Source organism: Chrysochloris asiatica, unplaced genomic scaffold (assembly GCF_000296735.1).
Source record: "Chrysochloris asiatica unplaced genomic scaffold, ChrAsi1.0 scaffold00026, whole genome shotgun sequence".
NCBI lineage: Eukaryota > Metazoa > Chordata > Mammalia > Afrosoricida > Chrysochloridae > Chrysochloris > Chrysochloris asiatica.
The window spans coordinates 8875151-8901171 of NW_006408544.1; the positions used below are offsets into that span (position 1 = coordinate 8875151).

General features: G+C 37.0%; 1 protein-coding gene across 1 annotated transcript in view; it reads right to left on the bottom strand.

Annotated features, from left to right (window-relative positions):
• The window catches only part of STIL (SCL/TAL1 interrupting locus), a 91534-nt gene that overhangs the window by 18362 nt on the left and 47151 nt on the right, over positions 1-26021 (bottom strand). Inside the window, exons 8-13 of the mRNA XM_006839853.1 lie at positions 24928-25078; positions 24023-24132; positions 13106-13220; positions 10035-10997; positions 3954-4110; positions 663-891 (exon numbers count right to left, since the gene is read on the bottom strand). Of these exons, the coding sequence (XP_006839916.1) occupies positions 663-891; positions 3954-4110; positions 10035-10997; positions 13106-13220; positions 24023-24132; positions 24928-25078 (1725 nt within the window). The remainder of the gene's footprint in view (positions 1-662; positions 892-3953; positions 4111-10034; positions 10998-13105; positions 13221-24022; positions 24133-24927; positions 25079-26021) is intronic.

Below are 26021 nucleotides of genomic sequence, written 5' to 3' on the forward strand. Positions count from 1 at the left end.
TTTTTATTCCATCAATTCCTGGTGCCTTGTTCTTTGCCAATTCCTTCAATGCACCTTGGACTTCCTCCTTCAGTATCACTGGCTCTTGATCATATGCTACCTCTTGAAATGACTGAACATCAACCATTTCCTTTTGGTCCAGTGACTATGTGTATTCCTTCCATCTTCTTTTGATGCTTTCTGCATCATTCAATAATTTGCCCAGAGAATCCTTCAATACCCTAGTCATTTCATCTCATCTCTCATTTGAAGTAAATTCCAGATAACTTTCATTTCATATATAAATATTCAACTTGCACCTCTCAAAAATAAAATATTTTATATATAATTGCAATTTAAAGCATCTTTAAAAATCACAACATCTGGGGCTCCTAATCCCTCTGACATCTCATCTATCAGAACCTCTATGTTGAGGCATGTATTCTTAAAGTATTCTTCAGACATTTCTGATTCAGTCAGACTATTACATATTCAGTGACTGACATCTAAGAGTGATTCTAGAAGGCTCAAAATTTCAGGTACATAAGAACCGTATTAGGCAAAGACAATAATGAAAATACCATGTAGAAGAAAAATAGCTTCTAAATGAGAAAACAAAAGTAATTTTAGAATTTAGCAAGTAAAAAGAACTAGAATGAAATATTGAATCAAAGAATTCTTACTTGGATACAGAAAGGGGCTGATTGAATTCTTCTCCCACAGTGTTGCTCTCTTCAAAACTGGGAATGTCAACAGCTTTTAATGAAGATGCACTACCTGGAGGACTTGTGACGTCATTATTAATATCAACAGAAAAATTCATGTCCTCACTGGAAATTTTCGTATCATCTTGTTTATGCTGAGACTCAGGCTCTTGATCATTACCTGCTGCATTCCAAAACAAGCTAGCACCTGGTAGGGTTAAACGATTGAACAGATTTTGAAATAAGCATTCAACTACTAAAAATCATTTTCAGACCAACTTTTTGACTAGCTATATTAGTTTAATGCCATTACCTGAAACTGTTAACGGATTATATTTCCTCAGAAATGCCACCAAAAGGAAGATAAAGGGTGGAAAGCAAGCAAACTGGGAAGCTAAGGGAAAACAGTCCTTCAGGGCTCTGCTCCATCAGCTCAGCCTTTTCAAGAGGAGTCCAAGATACAGTTTGGGATCGGGGAGCAGGTGTTGAAAATTGCTCTGAATACCAGAAGAAAATACAATCTCCTGGCTCTCTAATTTGATCCCTAAGTATAATATTTATGAGACTATATTCAGGGTATACCAGACTTGTGAAATATAGGCAGGTATTTAACACATCTGGTGGTTTTGATAAAAACAAAGGGTTAACAACACTGAATTTATGAATTCTCTGACTTTACATTATTTATCAAATGTTTTCCAAATTGTATAGACCACTTTCATAATATTTGCAGAGCTATATGTACATGTATAATTCTTTACTATTTTTCTTTAAATCAATTCACCCAATTTTTACTTAGAGTTGCCATCAAAGCAATGTTGCTTTGTTGTTAGGTGCCATCAAGTCAGTAACTGACTTATAGAGACCCTATGGACAACACTTAAGGAGCTCTGGTAGCGTAGTGGTTACAAATTGGGCTGCAAACCGCAAGGTCAGCAGTTAAAAACTACCAGCTGTTCTGCAGGAGAAAGTTGAAGCTTTCTGCTCCCGTAAAGATTTCCAGCCTCGGAAACCCTGTACAGGTTTGCTATGAGTCAGTACCGACTCCACAGCACATAACAACAACAGGAACAACACTTATAGAGACCCTATAAACAACACTGCCAAGTCCATCAAAGAAATTAATTCTGGGAAATCATAGATTGATGTGCTGACAATAAATATATCTAACAACATATAAAATATTGATTTGTATACCACATAAAATGATCTATTTACCATGAGTGATATAAATATCACAATTTAGAAAAACATTGTTTATAGTGATTTAAAGAAATGCTTAAAACCAAAAAGCGAATTCAAGTATCTGAGGTCTACTTGATTGGTTATATGAAAATAATTATTTAAACATTTGAAAGTATGCATACAGTAAACTTTTTTTTTTTTTCATTTAAGCAAACAAAAACAGGGACAATTTTTTAAAAAACCTTCCTAAGTATTGATATTCTTCCTAACTATGTATCAATACATACCTTCAGAAAATTCCATTTTCTAAAGACATTTACTTCAACTATTAATAATCTATTTTCTGTATATTAAATAACTGAATATGAATCTGTGAAGTTTAAACTCATGTTTCAAACACATGAATGACTTCATTCGGTGATCAATTATTCCATACCTATCTGTACCAGGCATTACGTTGGTAACACTGAGATGCACTGGTGAATAAGTCAGTGTTCCACAGCTTGAAAAACAAAGCGTAGCCTTGTGGCAGATACAGATGACAAGCAACTATAATATAGTAAAAACAGAAATTTTACAAGGACACAGGAGGAAGCAGATATTTCTTAGCATATTGTTCTAAGCACTGAATTCTGGTGGTTCAGGGGTTAAGTGCTCGGGTGCTAACAAAATGCTTGGCAGTTTGAACCCACCAGTTGTTCCCTGGGAGAAAGATGTGGCAGTCTGCTTCTATAAAGATTTACAGCCTTGGTAATTCGACAGGATCACTCTGAGTCAGAACCAACTCACCAGCAATGGGTATGATTTTGGTGATGTCCTAGGCACCTGGCTAGATTTTCTTGAAGATCTCATTGTCTAGTAGTAAGCAAACATACAAACAAATACATGTCTTTTACATTAACTGAATATTTTTATAAAAGGCCTTTAATGTTATTCTCCAAATGAAGTAGATATTCCTTTGTGGAAAATGTTAATAAAGGCTCTTCATTACATAGTTGCTATTGTTAAGTGCTAGCGAGTTGGTTCCGAATCAAAGCAACCCTGTATAGGGTTTATAAGTCTGTATATCTTTACAAGAACAAAGAACCTCATCTTTCTCCTGCTGGTGGGTGCAAACAACCAATCTTGTGGCTCACAGACCAATGCTTATCATATAGTACCATCACCTTACCTTCTTATTACATAATAAGTGTGAGCTTATGTTTCAATGCCCTGCCTGAATTCCATTCCAGAATCTGAAGCTTATTAGCTGTGTAACCTTATCCAAACAACTTGACCTTTCTATGCCTCAGTTCCCTCATTTATGAAAGTCTAACAACTGTACCTATTTCTAAAGACTGTTCCACGGATTAAATAAATCATATACTAAGCACTAGACTGTCTGTTCCCGTAAAGATTTACAGTCTCAGAAACCCTCTACAGGGTCGCTATGAGTTGGAACCAACTCCACGGCACACCACCATTACCACCATCACACTAAGCGCTTAGAATAGTGCAAGGCACATAGTAAATGCTTAACAAATACTAGGTGTTCTTTGCTGTTGTTAAGTTCCATTGAGTCAGTTTCGACTCACAGCGACCCTGTATAGGGTTTCTGAGGTGCAGGTGGTGAGCTTGAACCACTGACCTTGCAGTTCAAACCAACCTGCGGTCCAGTCCTGTGTATTAACCCACAGCGTAGCACTATCATCATTTTCCTCTTTAAATGTTGCATGTTCCTGTAAAGTGGACAACTCACAGAACCTTGGTTTTCTTCAGAGCCTGTATGTTTTTTTTCTACCCAATCTATTCTTCCATTCTTCAATTCCACCTACAGAAACTCTACATATACTTTAAGTCCAGGTACACATGAAATCTTCCCTAATTCCTCAAATCACAGAAGAGTTTTCAGTAGAGTTGAGTTATGATTGGGAACAGCAACAAAAATAACCAATATATCATGTTATATGATTTCATGTCTGTTTTCAAGTATAGTTTTATTTCATGCACAAAATAATTCCCCAGACTTTAACAACTTATGCTCTGATCACCTTGGTTTGGGTTCTATTTTACACTGTATATCAATTTTAAAGTTAAGGAAATTACCTGTGCTCACAGCAATGCTTACACCTTTTCTCATTTGTAAGTCAGGAGTAGACTGTGCTTCCAGGGAAACCAACTCCATTTGTCTTGCACTGTCTTCACCAGTAGTTTTCTTAGGAGAACAAGGCTGCAGAGGCTGTGCTTCCAATAAACGCTGAATCTGTATCAAGTAAAAACATACTTTCAATGACCAGTGAAGTAATCAACAAAATTGGTAGCACAATTTAATTATTAATTACAATGGTTTCCAATTATAAATAACTGAGTTTTAACTACATTTTTCTCACATTTCAACTCAAATATACCATGAAGCTTAGTCAATGTAGAACAGAGCTATTATTAATCACTAAGAAGCACTTTGTGGTTGTTATAAATTTAAAAGTGAAAGCATAAAATTAAACACTCATAAATTGGCACTCATGTAGAAAGTCTTAACAGTTAACATTTCAAACCAATACTTCATCGATATTTTACTTACAGATCAAAAACAAGATTGAAAATGTTATTGACTTCATGAACCAAATATGGAACATTTCACACAAGATTCATTTCATAAAGGCTAATCAGAATTGCCCATGTTTTCTGTTGTTAGGTGCTGTCAAGTTGGTTAGCAGTTCAGTGCTGATCCTACAGCACCACACCAGGGCTCCTGCTTTAGGAACACTGAAACTGGTAATAATATTCATGTCTAGAGCTAATGCTTGGAAAATGCTTTCTGGTTGTGAGACACTATGTTAAGAATTTTAATGTATTCTTTTCATACAACTTCAGGAAGAAGGTACTACTATTAAATGCATTTTACACAATGAAGAAAACTTGGTTAACTATGTAGGTCACATAACAAATAGCGAACTGAAATGCAAACATAGAAATCTGTCCCTCTTTTTTAAGTTGAGATATAGAATTCACATATCATAAAAACTCCTAATATTCCCAAAGCTGTATAATCATCACCATTATCTAACTCCAAAATATTTTTCATCATTTCTCCATAAAAACTCATGTTGTTGTTGCTGTTAAGTGTCAACAAGTCAGTTTCAACTAGCGGCCCTGTATAGTATTTCTAAGGAGCAAACGGTGGGTTTGAACTGCTGACCTTGTGGTTCGTAGTCCACTGCTTGTCCTATAGCTCCACACCAGAAACGCATCAATACCTATTGTTGTTGTGTTGTTAAGTGCATTTGAGTCAGTTCCAACTCACAGTAGCCCTGTACAGGTTTTCTGAGGAGCGGCTGTTAAATTTGAACCCATGACCTTGCAGTTCAAACTGACCTTGTAGTCCAATACATTATCCCACAGCACCACACTAGGACTCCCATACCCACTAGCAATGTGCTATTACTCCTTCTCCTAACCCCTGGCAACCATTAATCTATTTTCTATGTCTATTTTGAAGGAGCTCTGATAACACAATGGTAAGGCTGGTGGTTCTCCATAGGAGAAAGCTGTGACAGTTAGTTTTCAGTAAAACTTACAGCCTTGGCAACCCTATGGGATAGTTCTACTGTCCTATAGTCCCAGAAAGTCAGAACTGACTTGATGGCACATAACATGCATACCATATGCCCAATGTTGGAGAAGATGTGGAAAATGGCTTTATGGTATAGTATTAAATTGGTGTAATATTTCTGGTGGTCATTTTCATTCATTCAAGTAACAAAATATGCATTAAGTAACTATTACATGTCAAATTCTATTCTAGATGTTAAGAATACAGTGCAGAATGTAAGCTCCCTCCTATAACTTACTTTCTATTGCAGACAAAAACCAAAACAAACATGCAATTAAGGTATAAATGGTAAGAAGCTACTAGAACTAGAAAAATGTTTCAAGAAAAGTAAACTGCAAGCATAAAAACCTAATGTCGAAACATTTTCTGGCATGTTTAAAGAACAAAAAGTTTATCAGTGTGTAGCTGTAGTAAAGTGAACATAGAAAAAAGGAAGTCAGAAGCCAGATCACAAAGTGCTTTAAGGGCCAGAATTTTATTTTATTCTAACTGGAAAAGGAAATTGGCAAGGTTTTAAACAGGAACATTATGATCTTACTTAACCTTTACAAAGACAATTGTGCTTCCCATTATAAAAAGCATAAGGAGAGAGTACAGGAAGCAGCATGTATGGGTAGGAAAAGATGACAGACTGAATTAGTGTGGTGGAGAAAGAGACAACGGAGTGGGTAGGTTCAGAATTCATCCAGTAAGTAAGAGTCTAGGGCTTTGGCCTGACTGACTTTATGAGATGTGGTAGCATTAACTAAGAATAATGATAATGGATATTTACTGAGTCCTGGTGTGATGCTGTAGGATCTGCACTGGACTGCTAATAGTAAGGTAGGTAGTTCAAACCCACCAGCTGCTCCTTGGGGGAGAAGACGAGACTTTCTGCCTTGGAAACCCTATATAGGGTCACTATGTTAACATTAAGAACAACGTTCTAGGCTCACATGTAGTGGGTTTGAACCGCTGACCTTGCGGTCCAGTGCATTATCCTGCAGCGCCACAGCAGGACTCCATATGTATATAACATACATATATACCTTTGGAGTCCTGGTGTGGAGCTGTAGGGTAAGTACTGGACTGCTAATCATAAGGTTGGCCATTCAAATCCAACAACCACTCCTCAGAAAACCTGTACAGGGTCTCTATGAATTGGAAATGGCTTGACAGCACTGAGTAACAACATATATATCCTTCCTTACTCTGAATATGAGAAAACTCGTTAGGAGAGGAACATTTCAGCATCTCTCAACATTTATAACGTATGTGACCTTTGACTTCGTATTTCTAGGAACCAGTGCAACAGACACTTGCACATATGCAGGTAGATGCAAATACAAAGACAGCCACTGTTGCAATGTTTGTAATAGAGAAACTTCAATAATAAATTGGAAACTAACTTTTAAAACTTGTGTATATCATTGCAATGAACTGCAAAAAACCCCATACAAGGTCGCTGTAGGTCGGAACCCATTCAACGACACTTAACAACAACAAAAACATGTACCTATAAAGAAATATGTCTTTCTTACAAAGGCAAGTAAAAGTTGTTATAAAATGCCACTGAGTTGGTTCTGACTCATGTTGTTAAATGCTGTGGAGTCAGTTCTAACTCATAATGACCCTGTTTAGGGTTTCCAAGGAGTGGCTGGTGAGTTTGAACTGTCAACCTTATGGTTCAAACCAAGCTTGCAGTCCAGTGCTTTATCCCACAGAGCCACACCAGGTTCCAACTCATAGTGAGGTGGTAAATCTTTGTGGGACCAAATAATCTTATCTCTTGTGGAGCAGCTGGTGGACTCGAAACCACCAACCTTGTGGTTTATAGTCCAGTGCTTGCCCTACACCAAGCCATGATGCTCTGTATTACTTGCAAAGGCAAGTAACAAAACAGTATATTTGTTTGTGCTTTTTCTTTTTAAGTGTTATATGGGTGGCAGTGATAATAAGCACATTTGCATATTGAGAATACAACAGAAATTGCGGAGTATTTATCTCTGGAGAGGGAAGAGTTTCTTTTACTTATATTCCACACTACTAGAATTTTTAAGAATAAAATAGCACCTTAAAAAATATTCATGTCAGAAAAATACTATGCATGTTTGCCACAGAAGCATTTTGTACAATATATAGTTTTATTTTCATAGTATGTTGTTGTTATGTGCCATGGAGTTGGTTCCAACTCATAGCGACCCTGTACAGGGTTTCCAAGGCTGTAAATCTTTATGGGAGCAGAAAGCCTCATCTTTCTTCCGCAGAAGAGATGGTAGTTTCGAACCGCTGATCTTGTGGTTTGCAGCCCGATTAGTAAGCACTACGCTATATAGTGATTCAGAAATTTAGCTAGAGCCAATGGTCTATAATACTACATTGTAAATACACAAACACCAAGTAACTAAGATTTCTAACTAGCTTGAACAATCTTTTTAGCATCTAACAGTCTTTTTTTGAACATGGAGAATAAAACAATTATTTTTAATACAGAAAAAATTAGCTGCAGTAAAATGCCAGATAAGTGATTACAATGATTTAGGATTCAATTTACACATTGTAATTTCAAAGAATTTAGCTAGACTTAAAATACAGCGAAGTTAAATATGTCTGTTATTCATAGCTAAAGTGTTTTTAAGCAGAATTTGAAAACCATCATAGCCTTTTTATCTAACAAGTGCAAAGAGTATAATTTTAATTTTATAAAACAATGTTTTAAAAATGACAAATATGTATATCTGCATAGTTATGGGATTGTTGTTGTTAAGTGCCATCAAGTTGGTTTCAACTCATAGTGATCCTGTATATGGTTTCCAAGGAGTGGCTTGTGAATTTGAACCACTGACCATGAGGTTCAAACTGATCTTGTGGTCCAGTGCATTATCTAACAGCACAAGTGCAAAGAATATAATTCTAATTTTATAAAATAATGTTTTCAAAACAACAAATATGTATACATGTACATCTGCATAGTTATGGGGAAGTAATATGACAGCAAATGTTCCACATTGCTCAAGTCAGTACTGGGCTAAGGGAAAAGAGTTAATGGGGTATGTGTGTAAATAGAGGAAGGGTATCAGTAAGGAAATTAAAAGAAGAAAAAAAAATATATAACAATGCTTAAAGACTGAAATTCTGTAGAAGGACTTAAGTAAAAACCAAATAAACAACAAAAAACAACTCGACTCTGCAGTAAGACCCTAAAGAAAACATCCCAGAACAAAATGAGTGGAAAAAGTTTAGCAGATGATGCACAGAGGTTCTAGAACTATTCCTTTTTACATTAGTGAAGACTTTGTGTGTGTATATGTATAAACAGGATCAACAAACCAGAGTTATACCAAAACCTACTCTTTATAGCCTTGATATTTAGTTGTATAAAAGATATAGTAAATTACACAGATTTTTTTAATTAGGGGGAAAAAATCAAAGAAAACTGTAGTGATGATGTTTGTTGGTTAGTTATGATTAGCATAACATAGAAAGAAGGCTTGTTTTTTAGTCTTGGCTTTATTACTAAGTAGTCATGTGTTATGTGTCATTGAGTTGGTTCTGATCCATAGTGATCCTGTATAGAGTTTCCGGGGAGTGGCTGGTGGGCTTGAACCGCCAACCTTGTAGCTCAAACCGACCTTGTGGTCCAGTGCTTATCCTACAGTGCCACACCAGGACTCCAAGTAGTCAAGTAGCAAAGGGTAAATCATTCTGTCTCTCTGATACTTTTACTCACCTATAAAACAAAAGAAACTAGAATTAGGTTCTAGGACCCTTCTAGTTCTGACTTTCTACAATTCTAATCTACAATGTGTAATTACTGGAGTGCCAGTTATTTTCAAGAAGTCATGTTATGTAGTCCGCAAAGACCATGTTCTTTCTACATCCTACTTTGATAGTACCAAATGAGATCTTAAAAGCTCATGAGTGGCTTTATAAGGTACAACCAGTGGTCCTTCCTCATCTGGAGTAAAGTAGAGTGAAGTGAATAAAAGATTTGTAGAAACAATCAAAGATCTAATAGACTATGTGAATATCAGTCTCCATGACCCTGAGACCAGAACTAGATAGTGCCCAGCTACCACTAACAACCACTCTTAAGGGGGTCACATTAGAAGGTCCTAGATAGAGTGAGAGAAAAATGAAGAGCAAAAAGACCATGGTTACTGGTCAGACAGAGACTGGTGGAACCCTCAAGATAATGACTCTTAATCATCCTTCAGGGCTGGAAATGAACACACTTCATAGTTCAATTTTCAGTCAAACAGGAAGGTCTATAAAAGGAACATCAGGACTAGGGAGGTAAGCACACTTTAGAATAATCACTCACTGAAATCAAAATGATAACATTTACTCAAGGAGAGTTGAGAAGAGTTAGAAAAGCAGAAGTGTACATAGGAAATACAAGGAGGAAGTTGGATAAGTGATGTTACATTGTGGAGACTGCAATCAATGACATGAAACTAATGTGAATGAATTATTAAACAGAAAACTGATTTTCTCTGCAAACCTTCACCAAATTCACGAAAAAAAAGTTAAAAAACAAAACGAAACAATGTTACATGAATTTAGCAACATAAATAAGAAACCTCTAAGCAAACCTGTGCCTGAAGTAGCCTCAGCTGTCTGTTTTGTTCAGTGACGAATCGATAAGCATCTGGAGACAGTCCCATCATTCCATTATCAGATCCAGTCTTGGGAGTGTGCATGCACACTGCACAAGGTGGTGGGTTACATGAGTCGACATGTGCAGGCAATCTTGCCACAGGCGATGGTTCTGCACTGTTGTGGGGAGAATTACCCAGACTTCCCTGAGGTTTCACAGCAAGAGGACTACTTGAAGAATAGTATGTATTATGGTACATAGCTGGACATCCATTTGGATGAAACAAGGAGTGCTTTTGAAGGGCTTCACATTGGAGATCCTGAACAGATCCTATTGTGTTCACTCCTTGCCAAGAATGTACCGGACTATACTGAACATGGCTATGATACTGACAACAACGGCAAACATTTGTGGAATAATAAGATGGTGGTGGGGGAGTTGGTATCTGATGCTCTACTGGCCTTCCTGAATTATGGGATGAAAACACAACGTTGTGTGGGTGAGACTGTGGAACAAAAGAAGACTGGCTAGAATTAAATGCACAGGATCTTGTAGGATACTCTTCTCTTTGTGCATTTTCATCAGAAACTGCTTGAAGCTTTTCAGATATATCAGGAGATAGCTCACTAAGAGTTGATTTAACACTGCTCCTGATGTGAGCATTCCCTTTCTTACAGGTAGTTGGTTGTCTAACTTTGCATTGTCTCAAAGGAGCAGTGGCTTGGTCTAATTTATTTGGTAGCTCTCTCACAGAAGACTTTCCAGCTTCAGCATCTGGACTGTGTTTCTCATCATAAAGCTGGGGTTGCCCTGGCTCCATGTGCTCAGAATTCCTAATCAACAAAGGAGGACTTTCATGATTCATCATTTCCGATGGATTACAGAGAGGGCCTGATTCTATGAAATAGCCATCCAACACGAATGAAAGTTCAGGAACTGATGGTTGGATCTTAGACACCTAAAAATGGGAAAGAAAAAGGAAAAATAAATTTAGGAGAGAAATACACCTCACTTTCTTTAAGCCATTATTCCCCAAATTATATCCAACTATTTACTTTTAAATGTTCGTTTTCATCTTTATTTAGACCGTCAACAAATATTTTGGGGCCTTTCTGCTTTCTAGCCACTAGGATTACAATTGTGAACAAGTAAGAAAATAAATAAGGTCACTGGCTTCAAAGAACGTAAGAGAGCAATTCTCAAAAGTTATTTAATGTTGGGACTCCTTTTATTGGAATACCAATTTTATTAGAACTACTCATATCACAAAACAAAATATAGAAAACTGTATATTTTTTAATGTTGTTGTTGAGTTGGTTTGTTTTGTTTGATGTTGGGTAGGTTCCAACTCATAGTGACTGTATGCACAACAGAACGAAACACTGTGCCATCCTCAAAATTACTGTTACTTGAGCCCATTGCTTCTCAATCCCACTGTGCTAATCCATTTCACTGATCCTCCATTTTAACAACCATAATGTCCTTTTCCAGAAATTAGTCCTTCCTGATAATATGACAAAAGTATGAGAGATGAAGTCTGGCCATCCTGGCTTCTAAGGAGCATTCTGTCTATATGTCTTCCAACACAGATTTGTTTGTTCTTTTGGCAGTCCATGACACTTTCATCAGAATTCTTCTCCAACACCATTATTCAAATGCATTCATTCTTCCACAGTCTTCCTTACACAGCGTGCAATTTTCGTATGCATATGAGGCAACTAAAAATACCATAGCTTGAGAGTCAGGTGTTCCGTAGTTCTCAGACTAACTTCTTTGCTCCTGAACAATTCAAAGAGGTTTTGCACAGCAAATTTTCATAACTCAATATGTTGTTTGATTTCTTGACTGCTGCTTCCATGAGTGTTGATAGTGGATCCCAGCAAAATGAAGTCTTTGACAGCCTCAATCTTTTCTCCATTTTTCATGATGTTGTTTTGTTGGCCCAAGGGTGAGGATTTTAGTTTTCTTTACATTGAGGAACAACCTATATGGAATGCTGTAGTCTTTGATCTTCATCAGTAAGGATTTTAAGTCCTCTTTGCTTTCAGCAAGCAAGGTTGTATCATCTGCCTATCACAGGTTGTTAATGAGTCTTCCCCTTCAATCTTGATATCATGTACTTCATGTAATCCAGTTTCTCAGATTATCTGCAGAGGCCAATGGGTTAGAGGGCTGAGGGGTCAAGAGCTAAAAGAGCTTTGTAAAACTTGCCCAAACAGTCCACCAGGCCTGGGCATGCCTTATGAATATGGCTAATAAGAGGCTGTCTTGACCAAAGAACTGTATCCTGATGATTCCTAATCCTGAACTGCAACCAGTTACTTCCCTAATAAACCTCATCATCAAATATACTCTGTTAGTTGTATATAGTTATTGCAAGGAATTATCGAACCCAGCAGAGTAGTACAGAATGTCGTGGGAAGGTTGGCTGGTGTCACAATTGATAACGAAGGTTGCTGTCTGGTGACATGTTTTGATTTCTACCTCATGGAAATTATCCTTGGATTTTGATTCTCCTTCCTGCTTGTTAAGTCTGAGGAGATCAGACATTGCCCCCGGGTCACTTTTACAATGTAATAAAAAAATAATGTCAAGCTCTAATAACAATATATAATGGTAAATCTGTAAAACCACCAGATTCTGAAACTTAATCTCCCGAATTAGAATCTTAGCTCAACTACTTACTAGCTGTGCGATCCTGGGCAAGTAACAACCTCTTTTAAGAAAGTTTTCTTTAGAAATGATTAGTTATATGTACTTCTTAGACTCATAAAAAGTGTATGTATATATCTTAGAACGAGGCTTAGTAACACAGTGGTTACGTACTTAGCTGCTAACTCAAAGGCTGGCACTTTGAACTCTGAGATGCTCCTCAGGAGAGAGATGCAGCAGTATGCTTCCATAAAGACTACAACTTTGGACACCCTATAGGACAATTCCATTCTGCCCTATAGGATTGCTCTGAGTCAGAATCAAGTCGCCGACACATAGCAACATCTTAGAACAATTAGGCTCCCAACCACAAAGGTAAGTTCATTATTATTATTATTATAAGACCAGTGGTACCTTCTGACTCACTGGGTGCGGACTAGGAATTGGTCTTGGAGAAAAATCTTCATCTTCAACACCTGAGTCATGATCATTTACTGGCATTTTCCCTGTGGACAACTTCTGAGAAGACCTAGAAGAGGGGAAACAAGAAAAACCTTTGGCCACCCAATATATTTGTTTCTATTTGAATAAAGTCCTCTAACAAGCCATGGTAGTGTTTGGATAATTCAATTCCATATCTGACACCACAAATTATTTTTCAGGCCAATTTTATCAGAAAAGCTGGCCAGCCAGTCTCATGCTTAATAAATCACCCCCTTTTGCCTGATCATAGTGAGTTTAATCCAGAATTACTACTATTTTTTAAGCTTTTATTAATAGTTTACATGTAAGAACATCGGTTTTGTTCTATCATATTTCATTTTATTGCAATGATTACAAACCCTTCCAACCATCATCATTCAACAGTATTTGCTTCTATTCCCTCTGGTTCTTTTTTTGTGATGTACACAAAAACACTTAGGAATATGTAATCATTTAAACAACCCAAGGGCATATTCTGCAAGCCTGCCTCCTGGCCGCCAGTACATAGCTTTTCTCTTTCCATGAGTCTAGAGTCCTCAGCTGCTCTATCTCTCCATGCCATCACTTCTGCTCCATTCTCTGGTGTCGCTGCTTCTCTGATTAGGGTCCCACATTCTGCTCGTGCTCTTCTACATCGATGATCCTAGGCTCCTCTGTTCCTCAATTGTAAGATTAACTACTCCCCCCCTTTCATGTTACAAATCTTCTACCTTTACAGCTGTGACAATCGCAATTGTTAGTGATAACAATTATTCACTACTGAATCTTAAGAATCTTGTCCCCAAAGAGCAAAAGCAGAATGTGTGATCCTATCCAGTGAAGTAGCGACAACAGAGATGGAGGCAGAGATGAGGACATGGAGAGAGGGAGCAGCTGAGGACTCTAGACGCATGGAAAGAGAGAGACTGGAGGCAGGCTTGCAGAATGCACCCTTGGGTTGTTTAAATTATTATATATTCCTAAGTGTGTTTGTGTACATCTCCCCACCCAACCCCCACAAAAAACCAGAGGAAATGGAAGCAAATACTGTTGAATGATGATGCACAGAGGAGATTGTAGCAATTGCAATGAAACGATGGTGTAAAGCCGACATTCTCCCATGTAAACTATTATTCAGTTCATACACACAAATTTTTTTTTTTAATTTAAAAAGACAAAAAAAACTCTTGTCCCCCATCGCCTTTCACCAGTCCTGTCTAAGTAAGATGAAAACTATCAGTGGAGATTCTACCTTCCCCTGCACACTCTGAAACTAAACTCCCACTTGAAACCTTGTAAACCAGTCACTTAGTGCCTTCATTACCCCCACATTTTAGGTAGCCAATGTCTAAGTTGCCCATCCCTATCAACCCTGTATACAGAGGGGATAGGTTGGATCTTTGATGTGAAGACTCCTTCCCACTCAGTTGGTATCTTGACCTACTACATCCATAAGTATAGGTCAAGTTCATCAAATTGTAGCAATTTACACTTGTTTTCTTTATCAAATTTCTTTATATTCCTCTAGTCGAGTTCTGATCATCAAGCCATAGAAGCTAGGTCAAATGGCTACTATCCGTAAGTTTGAGTGTTCTTGTGCATCTCCCCTCACTTCATATCACCTGGATGCTTCACTCTCAGCTCTAGCCTTCTATGGCTTGGTCTAACTCAGTATTCTTACTGTCACAATAAATTAATTACTGAGCATCTTCTGGCTAACCACTTTGAGGAATTAGAAATCTGTAAGACACTACTCAACTTCACAGAATGTGTAACCTGCTGTTAGAGACATATACAGAAGAAAATGAAATACGTACTCTACAGTTTCCTATGTACTTACACCTATATGAGAACATACTCTGAAACATTAACTAAGGGATCTTTTACCATTCAATCACTCATCATTGTATCACAAGTGGCATGACCCAACAGAATATAGAAAAACGGTATCAGCACTGAGTTTTGAAAGTTGAAGTTAGAGTTTAAAACTAAATATTTGGAAGGTTATGTGTATCAGCTTATTGTTTTTTGTTAAGTGCTGTCAAGTCAGTTTTGAGTCATAGTAAACCTGTATAGGGTTTCCAAGGAGGTGCTGGGGAGTTTGAACATTTGACCATGAGGTTAGCAGTCCAGTGTTTATCCTGCAGTGCCACATCAGAACCTTCCATTTAGTATTCATGTATTTGATGTTGATTCTCAAATCTCTCTGTCCAGCTAGCACACAATACTACTGAGATCTAACCTCAGATATCACCCAGTTATGTTTCATAGAAAACACATATATACACACACAGAATCAACTTTCTAAAACTAATTCTCAAATTATTTCTACCACTGAATGATACCACTTCAAAGTTTAGCACAGAAGGTCCTTTCATGTGATCTGGTTGTTCCCTATATACTATTAGTAGTCTAATTAGCACTTAGTAAACTGTAGGATAAGCACTGGGCTGATAACCACAGGCTGTAGGTTCAAAGCCACCAGGTGCTCCTTAGAAACTTTATACTGGGTCGCTATGAGTCAAAACAACAACAAAGTATATTTGAGATAGAAGAGAGGCTCTGTAGGATAACACTCCACAGTGAACCACAAGGTTGGCGATTAGAACCTACCAGCCGATGCTAAGGAAAAAAAGATGAGGCTTTCTGTTACCCCAAAGATTTATAGCTTTGAAAAGTCTATAAAGGGTTGCTATGAGTCAGAACCGAATCGATGTCACTTAACAACAACAAACTGTATCTGAATAGCTCATTTACTCATATGTCTTTCCATTATTAGACTGCATGTGTTTTTAGCAACACCATCCATCAGTTTGTCACACTGTGGTAGCTTATGTGTTGCTGTGATTCTGGAAGCTTTGCCACTGGTCTATTAAATACCAGTAGGGTCACCCACGGTGGCCAGGTTTCAGTGGAGCTTACAGGCTAAGAAAGATTAGAAAGAAGGAAAGGCAGACCACTTCTGAATGTTAAGCCACTAAAACCCTTATGAACAGGAACAGAACACTGTCGAATATAATACCAGGAGATGAAAACATAATGAATAGCAACAAAATATTGTCAGATAATAGTGCCATCAAATTGGAAGGCACAGAAAATATGACTGGGGAAAAGTTGCCTCCTCAAAGTAGAGTTAACCATGATGAAGTGAACGGAGTAAAGTTTTGGACCTTGATTTGCCTATGGAGCACAATTCAAAATGAGTAGAAACAGCTGTAAACATTCACTAATAATCGGGACGTAAAATACACAAGTATGAAACTAGGAAAATTAGATGTTCCAAGTAAAAAATGAAATGGAACGCATAAAGATGGATATCCTAGACATTAGTGAGCTAAAATGGACTGATATTGGTCACTATGAATCTAACAATCATATGGTTTACTATGTCAGAAATGATAAAATTGAAGAGGAATGGCATCACATTCATCATGATGAAACAAAGAGGAAAAATCATTTGTTGGAAAATATGGCCTTGGTGATAGAAATGATTCTGGGGATCCCATGACAGACTTTTACAAGATCAATAACTTATTCATTGCAAATACCTTTTCTAAACAACATAAAAGGCAATTCTACACCTCAATATCAGCACAGGTAATAAACAGAAATCAAACTGATTATATCTGTGGGAAGAGATAGTGGAAAAGCTCAATATCATCAGTCAAAACAAGGCCAAGGGCAGACTATGGGATAGTTTATCAATTGCTTATATGTCAGTTCAGGCTGAAACTGAAGAAGATTAACACAACTCCATGATAGCCAAAATACGAATTTGAATATATCCCACCTGTACTAAGAGACTATCTCAAATACAGATTTGATACATGAGACACAAATGGCGAATGACAAGAAGGGATGACATCAAAGATCATCATACAAGAAGAAAGCAAAAGATCATTTAAAAGACAGGAAAGAAAGAAAAGACCAAAATGGATGTCAGAAGAGACTCTGAAACTTGCTCTTGAGTGTAAGGAAGCTAAAGTGACTGGAAGAAATGAGGAAGTTACAGAGCTGAACAGAAATTGTCAAAGGAAAACAAAGTAAAGCATTATAATGAAATGTGCAACGACCTGAGATTAGAAAACCAAAAGGTCAGAACACACTCAACATTTCTCAAACTGAAAGAAATGAAAAAATTCTTGCAATACTGAAGGATTCTATGGGCAAAATATTGAATGATGTAGAAAGCATCAAAAACAGATGGAAGGAATACACAGTCACTGTACCAACGAGAAATGGTCAATGCTCAACCATTTCAAGAGGTAGCATATGATCAAGAACCAACTACGCTGCACTAAAGGAATTAGCAAAATAACAAGGATGCAGAAATTGATGGACTACAAACTGAAATCTTTCAATAAACTGATGTGGCACTGGAGGCACTCACTAGTCTATGCTAAGTAATTTGTAAGACAGTTACCTGGCCAAGTGGTTGTAAGAGAACCATATTTGTGCCCATTCCAAAGAGGGGTTACCCAATGGAATGTGGAAATCATCAAAAAATATTACTAACAAATATAAGTAAAATTTTGCTGAAGAGAATTCAAAAATGGTTGTAAAGGATACAGCAACAGAAAATTGCCAAAAATTCAAGCCAGACTCAGAAGAGGACACAGAACTAGGGATATAATTTCTGACATCAGATAGCTCTAGGCTGAAAGCAGAGAACACCAGAAAGATGTTTACTTGTGCTTTATTGACTGTGCAAAGGTTCTGAATATGTGGATCATGACAAGCCAGGGAAACACTGCAAGGGATGGACATTCCAAAACACTGAACTGTGCTCATAAGGAACCTCTACATGATCCAAGAGGCAGTCACATGAACAGAACAAAGGGATACTAACTGGTTTAATACCAGGGTTGTATTCTTTTATCATACTTATTTTAATTTGAAAGGTTAGCAAATAATCTGAGAAGCTGGATTATATGAAGAACGAGTTAAAAGAAGATTCAAAAAACCTCTGATATGCAGATGATACAACCTTGTTTGCTGAAAGCCAAGAGGGCTTAAAATACTTACTGGTGAAGATTAGAGATTACAGCCTTCAGTATGGATTACACCTCAATATAAAGAACATACAAAATAAATAACATCATAATAAATGGAGGAGATTGAAGTTGTCAAAGACTTCCATAATCAACACTCATGGAAGCAGCAATCAAGAAATCAAATAACGTATTACATTGGGCAAATCTGCTGTATAAGACTCTTTAAAATGTCCAAGAGCGAAGATCTAAATTGGAGGACTAAGTAAGGTGTGCCTCACCCAAGGCATGGTATTTTCAACTGCCTTATGTGCATGTGAAAGTTGGACAAGGAATAAGGAACACTGTATAAGAAATTAATGCATTTGAGTTATGGTATTGAGTTATAGAGGAATATTGAAAGTACAATACAATATCAGAAGAATAAAAATATCCGTGTTAGAAGTACAGCCAGAATGTTCCTTGAAAGCCAGGGTGTGAAAATGAAAATTCCAACACAATTATTAATTATGTTCATGCGGAACCTGTACATAAACAAAGAGGTAGTTGTTTAAAGAGAACAAAGTGTTATTACATGGCTTAAAATCATGAAAGGTGTGCATCTGGGTTGCAGCTTTTCACATTACTCAATCAATTTGTATGCTAAGCAAATAATTCAAGAAGCTGGAGTATCTGAAGAACATGGCATCAGAACTGGAAGAAGATTCATTAACAATCTATGATATGCAGACAAAGCAACACTGTTTACTACAAGTGGAGGAATTGAAGCACTTACTGATTAAGACCAAAGACCACAGGCTTCAGTATGGAATACAACTCAATGTAAAGAAAACAAAAATCCTCACAACTGGACTTACATGCAACATCATGATAAATCAAGAAAAGATTGTCGTTGTTAAGGATTTTGTTTTATGTGTGTCCACAATCAACTCAAGGAAGCAACACCCAAATGATGTACTGCATTAGGAAAATGGGTTATAAAAGACCTCTTTAAAGTGTTAAAGACCAAAGATGTCATTTTGAGGGCTCATGTTATTGTTATCAGGTGCCATCGATTTGGAACCGACTCATAGCGACCCCATGCACAGCAGAACGAAACAATGTCCGATCCTGGGCCAACCTCACTACCGCTGCCACACATGAAGTCTATCAATGCTGCCACCTGGCCAATCCATCTTGCTGGGGGTCTTCCTCTTTTTCTCCGACCCTCCATCTTACCAAGCATGATATCCTTCTCCAGTGATTGTTCCCTCCTGACAATATGTCCAAAGTATGAGAGACGAAGTTTAGCCATCTTGTCCTCTAAGGAGCACTCTGACTGCACTTCTTCCAAAACAGATCTACTAGTTCTTTTGGCAGCCCATAGCACTTTTAGTATTGTCCTCCAACACCACAATTCAAAGACATCAGTTCTTCTACGATCTTCCTTATTCACTGTCCAGCTTTCACATCCATATGAGGTTATTGAAAATACCATGCTTGGGTCAGGCGCACCTTAGTCCTCAAGCTGACATCTCTGCTCTTCAATACTTTAAAAAGTTCCTGTGCAGCAGATTTGCCTAATGCAATACGTCGTCTGATCTCTTGACTGCTGCCTCCGCAAGTGTTGATAGTTGATCCAAGAAGAATGAAGTCCTTGACAACTTCAATCTTTTCTCTGTTGAGAAGAATGTTGTTTATTGGTCCAGTAGTGAGGATTTTTGTTTTCATGACATTGAGATGTAATCCATACCGAAGGCTGTGCTCTTTGATCTTCATCAGTATATGTTTTAAGTCCTCTTCACTTTCAGAAGCAAGGTTGTATCATCAGCATATCGCAGACATCTCCAATCCTGATGCCACGTTTTTCTTCAGAGAACCCAGCTTCTCATATTATTTGCTCAGCATACAGGTTGAATAAGTATGGTGAAAGAACACAACCTTGTCGCACACCTTTCCCAATTTTAAAACATTCAGTGTTCCCATGCTCTGTTTGAACAACTGCTTCTTGGTCCAGGTACAGATTCCTCAGAAGTACAATTAAGTGTTCTGGAATACTCATACTTCTCAATGTTGTCCATAGCTTGTCATGATCCACACAACCGAAAGCCTTTGCATAGTCAATAAAGCATAGGTAAACATCTTTCTGATATTCTCTGCTTTCAGCCAAGATCCATTGGACATCAGCAATGATATCTTTTGTTCCATGGCCTCTTCTGAACCCAGCTTGAACCTCTGGAAGTTCTCTATCAATGTATGATTTTAGCCGTTTCTGTATTACCTTTAGCAAAACTCTACTCGCTTAAAATATCAAAGAGATTGTCCAATGATTTCCTCATTCCGTTGGGTCACCTATCTTTGGAATAGGCACAAATATGGATCTCTTCCAATCAGTCGGCCAGATAGTTGTCTTCCAAATTTCTTGGCAGAGATGAGTGAGTGCCTCCTGGGCCACTTCACTTCCTTGAAAGATTTCAATTTTTATTCCATCAATTCCTGGTGCCTTGTTCTTTGCCAATTCTTTCAATGCACTTTGGACTTCTTCCCTGAGTATCAGTGGTTCTTGATCATATGGTACCTCTTGAAATGGTTGAACATTAACCATTTGCTTTTGGTACAATGACTCTGTGTATTCCTTCCATCTTCTCTTGATGCATTCTGCATCATTCAATAATTTGTCCAGAGAATCTTTCAATAACAAAAGTCGAGGCTTGAATTTTTTCTTCAGTTTCCCCAGCTTGAGAAATGCTGACCGTGTTCTTCCTCCTGAGGCCTGATACTTAAGGTTTTTTGTCAACTTTACTGGGCCAGGATTCTAAGTAATTTGACAGTTCAGATGTAGTCAGCTTCCATGAGATCTAATGTAATTTACTCACCTCTGTGATGAGATCTAGGAGATCTGGTAGCATACCAGTTAAGAGTCAGACCTCAAGGTTAGAAATTTGAACCTACCAACTGTTCCACAGGAGAAAGATGAGGCTTTCTGCTTCCGTAAAGATTTACAGCCTCAGAAACCATATGCATGGTCGCTGAAAGTTGGAAATGATTCCATGGCACATTACCACCATCATGATGAAACCTGGAGTCCAGGTATTGTGCTGCAGGATAAGCAAAGGACTACTAAGCACAAGGTTGGTGGTTCAAACCCATCAGTTGCTCCTTGGAAACCCTACAAAGCTTGTTATGAGTTGGAACCAACTAGATGGCACTTAACAACAAGAAGATGAGATCAGCTATGGGCAATCAAATTAATTGAAAGGAAGTTTTCTCAGATGTGTGGTCTACTTCCAATGTATTGGACAAGGAGGCAAAGCTTGCTGCTTTCTACTGGATCTAGATCCTGCATCTGACTCGTCATCCAGCCTCTAGTTTTCTGAACTTGAGTCAGTAGTAATCTGCTCTATTGCCTGCTAATCCTGTGAGTTGTCAGCAACCTGCCATCTTACCTGCCCCATCTGTCTGTATGCTGTCTAGCCTGGTTCATCAGCCCTGCAGTTAGCTCCATGAGTTAGAAAACTTTGGTCTGAGATTTGACCCTTGTACTTGGAACCTGACCACCTCTACAACTGTGTGATCCATTTTCTTGATATAAACTTCTCTTCATATATAAGTTTTACTTGTTTTGCTTCTCTAGAGAATCCAGCCTAACACAAGGACTATAATGTGCTTGACCCAATCCATGATATTTTCAATTCCTTCATACGCATGTGAAAGCTGAAAAATGAATAGGATGATGGACGAAAAATTGATATATTTGACATATGGTTTTGATATATTTGAATCATAGAATGCCAGAAGAACAAACAAACCTGTCTTGGAGTAAGTATAGCCATAAGGCTCCTTAGATGACAGGATGGAAAGACTTTGTCTCATGTACTTTGGACATGTTATAAAGGGGAATCAGTCCCTGGAGGACATCATGCTTGGTAAAGTACAGGGTCAGTGGAAAAGAGGAAGATCCTCAACAATACAGCGGCTGCAACATTTGGCTCAAGTATAACAGTAATTGTGCGGATATCACAGGACCAGGCAGTATTTTTTTTCCTGTTGTACATAGGGTTGCTATGAATTGGAACAAACTTAATGGCACCTAACAACAATGAAATATTTTGCAAATAACAAAACAAACAGATGGACTTCTTAGATTATATGGAGAATACTCTAGCACTGGACTGTAAATAAATTTCACAAGGGAGGAGACCCAGCCTGCATCTGTTTTACATACTACCATATCCCCAGGTCCCACACATTTACATAGTAAAACAAATAAAACTGGACTAGTGAATATCCTGGTACCACAAAGAGCAGAATATACTGACTCAAAAAGTCTTTCGTCCTTATTAATACGGGTCAGTTTTATAGAGTCTTTATGCAAAACAGAGCTGGTGAAAACACGGAACACTGGCCCTGTGGCACGCTCACAATTATTATTACACTTGAGCCCATTTGTTGCCACTTTACCAATCATGTTCTTCTTCAGGGACTAGTCCCTCCTGACAATAAGTCCAAAATATGAGAGAGTTATTATCTCAACATCCTAGATTCTAAGGAGCAATCTGGCTGTACTTCTTTCAACACAGATTTGTTTGTTCTTCAGGCAGTTCATGGTGCTTATAATATTATTCTCTAACACTATAACTTAAATGTATCAATTTCTAGGATCTTCCTTATTCACTGTCAACTTTCACTACTGAAAATAATATAGTTTGGGTCAGGCACACCTTAGTCCTCAAACTGACATCTTTGCAATTCAACACTTTAAAAAGCTCTTGGGCTGCAGATATGCACAAAGAAATACATCAGTTGATCTCTTGACAGCTGCTTCCCTAAGTGTAGATAGTGGATGCAAGTAAAATTAAGTCTTTGACAACTTCAATCTTTTCTGTTTATCATGTTGTTATTTATTGGTTCAGTGGTAAGGATTTTTGTCTTCTTTACATAGAGATGCAATTCACATGGAAAACTGTGGTCTTTGATCTTCTTTAGCAAGTATCTTAAGCCCTCTTTGCTTTCAGCAAGCATCATTGTATCATCTGTATATTGCAGGTTGTTAGTGAATCTCCCTGCAGTCCTGATGTCATGTTCTTCATATAATCCAGATTCTCAGGTTTTGAGCTCAGCATGCAGATTGCATAAGTATGGTGAAAGAATATAACCCTGGCGTACGTACACTTTTCCTAATTTTAAATCATTTAGTGTCCCCTTGTTCTGTTTGAACCACTGCCTTTTTGTCTATGTACAGTTCCTCATGAGCACAATTAAATGTTTTGGAATACTTTTTTCTCATAGCTTGTCCATAGCTTGTCATGATCCACACAGTTGAAAGCCTTTGCATAGTTAATAAAGCACAAGCAAACATCTTTCTGGTATTCTCTGCTTTCAACTGTGTGATGTCAGCAATGATATTCCTTGTTCCAAATTCTCTTCTGAATTCTGCTTGAACCTCTGATAGGGCCCTGACAATGTACTATCACAAGGCTTTTTAATTATCTTTAGTTGTATTTGCTTTCAAAGTAAATGATTTCTTTTTCAAGAAGAGCTTTTGCTTTGTTTTCGTTTTTTTTTCTAAGAGTAGCTTATCTGACAAACTTAAGTTTAAAACTATAAGGACGAAAATACCAAAAAAATAAAAATAGGATGCTTCCTCATAAGCAAGTTAATTACTTCACATATCTTTTGCTTTCTCTAAATAATAAATCAACTCTAATGAGAACTACATTAGAGTTGACATTTCATAAAAATTATCATCCAGATTCCTAGTAAATATGAAAGAATGCAAATTGAAGCAAAGATACTGATGATATATAAGATTTATAAGTACTTTTATAAAAAATAACTGTTATTTTACTCACCAAAAATAATGAAAAAATACACATGGAAATAGAAAGAGATCTTTTACCTCTTATTTGAAAGACCCTTTGACATCTTGTTGAAAAACTCTGTTTCTGCATGTTGACTTGCAGCACTCATTTCAAAACAGATTAGATTTTTGTCTGAAGATTCAACATTCTGAAATGAAGTAGTTCATACTGACTTAAATAAAAACACTAAAGAAAACTATTGAGATGGAAAGTAGCTCTGAAACACGGGGGAAGAGATGAGGATAGAGGGTTTCTGATTTCTTTATTTGTAACCTTTTATTTCCACTAATCTGATAAAATGAACTCAAAGGAGGCACAAATCTGTTGAAATCACAGGATTTAGAGGTATTCGTTAAGTTTGTTATAAAACAGAATTTTTATTACTGGTCTGTAACCTAGGGCAATCAATAATTTCATTGAAAAGTGGTCTCTAAATATTTTTATACAACGGCAATTAGGGTTTCAAAGATCCACTTTTTCTATATCATTTAGATGCATTTCTATGTATTTGACTAGCAACATTCTATTCTGATTCCCAAGATCATTTTATATAAACACTGACTGTTAAGTGAGAAAAACCATTTACTACCTATATTCCTCTATTATTTTAAAACTAATAGGATTAAGAAAAGTCTAACAAGAAAAATTAACTGTCAACATCATGTTATTAGCACATAGATTATTATTATATTCTTCAAAGTTTTTATAAAAACATAGGCAAGTTATGCTTGGAATTACCTTTGATCCTCTACTGTTATATGGTTCTGGAGATAATCTAAGATCTACTAAACAAAATTAAGTATAAATAAAGCTAATATTCATTAAGATAGCTATGAATAAACAAAGTCTGTCTGAATTAGTACGCTAAAGGATAAAGTCCATTTAATCTTTCAAACCACAACCCAGAATGTTCATTAATGTACTAAGTAATCAAATCACTTACTTTGAAAAGGTGTAATGTCTCCTTGTTGGTTAGCAACTGAAATTGAAGGTCAGTATTCCCACCACCACAAGGGAGGCATTCATAAAACTCAGGCTCCTTATGTGTCAGAGAATAGAGAACTATGATGAAACTTCCAGATTCTGAAAATACCCTAAACAAAAATGTCCATTTAATTGAAATTTACTAAAGATAACAAGAGTACACTGAAAGCATTTCATGTGAATCTTCCAATCTAGTCAATGGGTTGAGTACGCAGTCTAATTTCTTAAAGGAAACTGGGAATCAAGCTTATGCTTACTTTTAAAAACGTCATTCATTTTAATCTTCAAAATATATTTTTATTACAGAATGCATATACCTCATAAAAGCTTCAAGTAAAACATAAATACATAAAATAGAAGATAAATACTATCCCAGTCCATTCTCCAGCTTAATGAACATACTTCCAGGATTTTCCATACTCACAATAACATTTTATATCATTTAGCAAAATGGGGTCAGTACTATACACACTGTTTACACTTGCTAATTTTTATTTGGGGCCCTGGTGTGCCACTGTAGGATAAGCACTCAACTACTAACCACAAGACCACGGGTTCAAATCCATGAGCGGCTTCTCTGAATCCCTATAAAGAGTTGTGTGTCAGAACTGATTCAACAGCACTTAACATTTATTTGACAATGTATGTCGAGTCTCTTTCCATGTCATTAGTCTATACTAAGTCTTCTTATTCTTTTAAGCAACTGCCCAATATTATATCTTAAGCATCATAAGTGATTTACCAAAATATCTAAAACTGAGTAATTACATATACTATTTTAATATTATAAACTGATAAAATGAACATTCCTTTTATTCATTAATTGACTCGATATAGTTATAGTCATCAAAATACTTAAAATATAGCTGAAAAGAATTATTTAAAAATATTTTCAGTATTGCCTCTATTTTGTAAAGGTTGAATAAAAAATGACCTGGGGATATTTATAACATCAATTAGAAGTAACAGTGGAGATTGGGAGGTAGAATGCCTGTATTCTAAGGAACTATAAAGGAGTCAGCAGTACCTACTCTCAGTTCCTTTCTCTGGAGT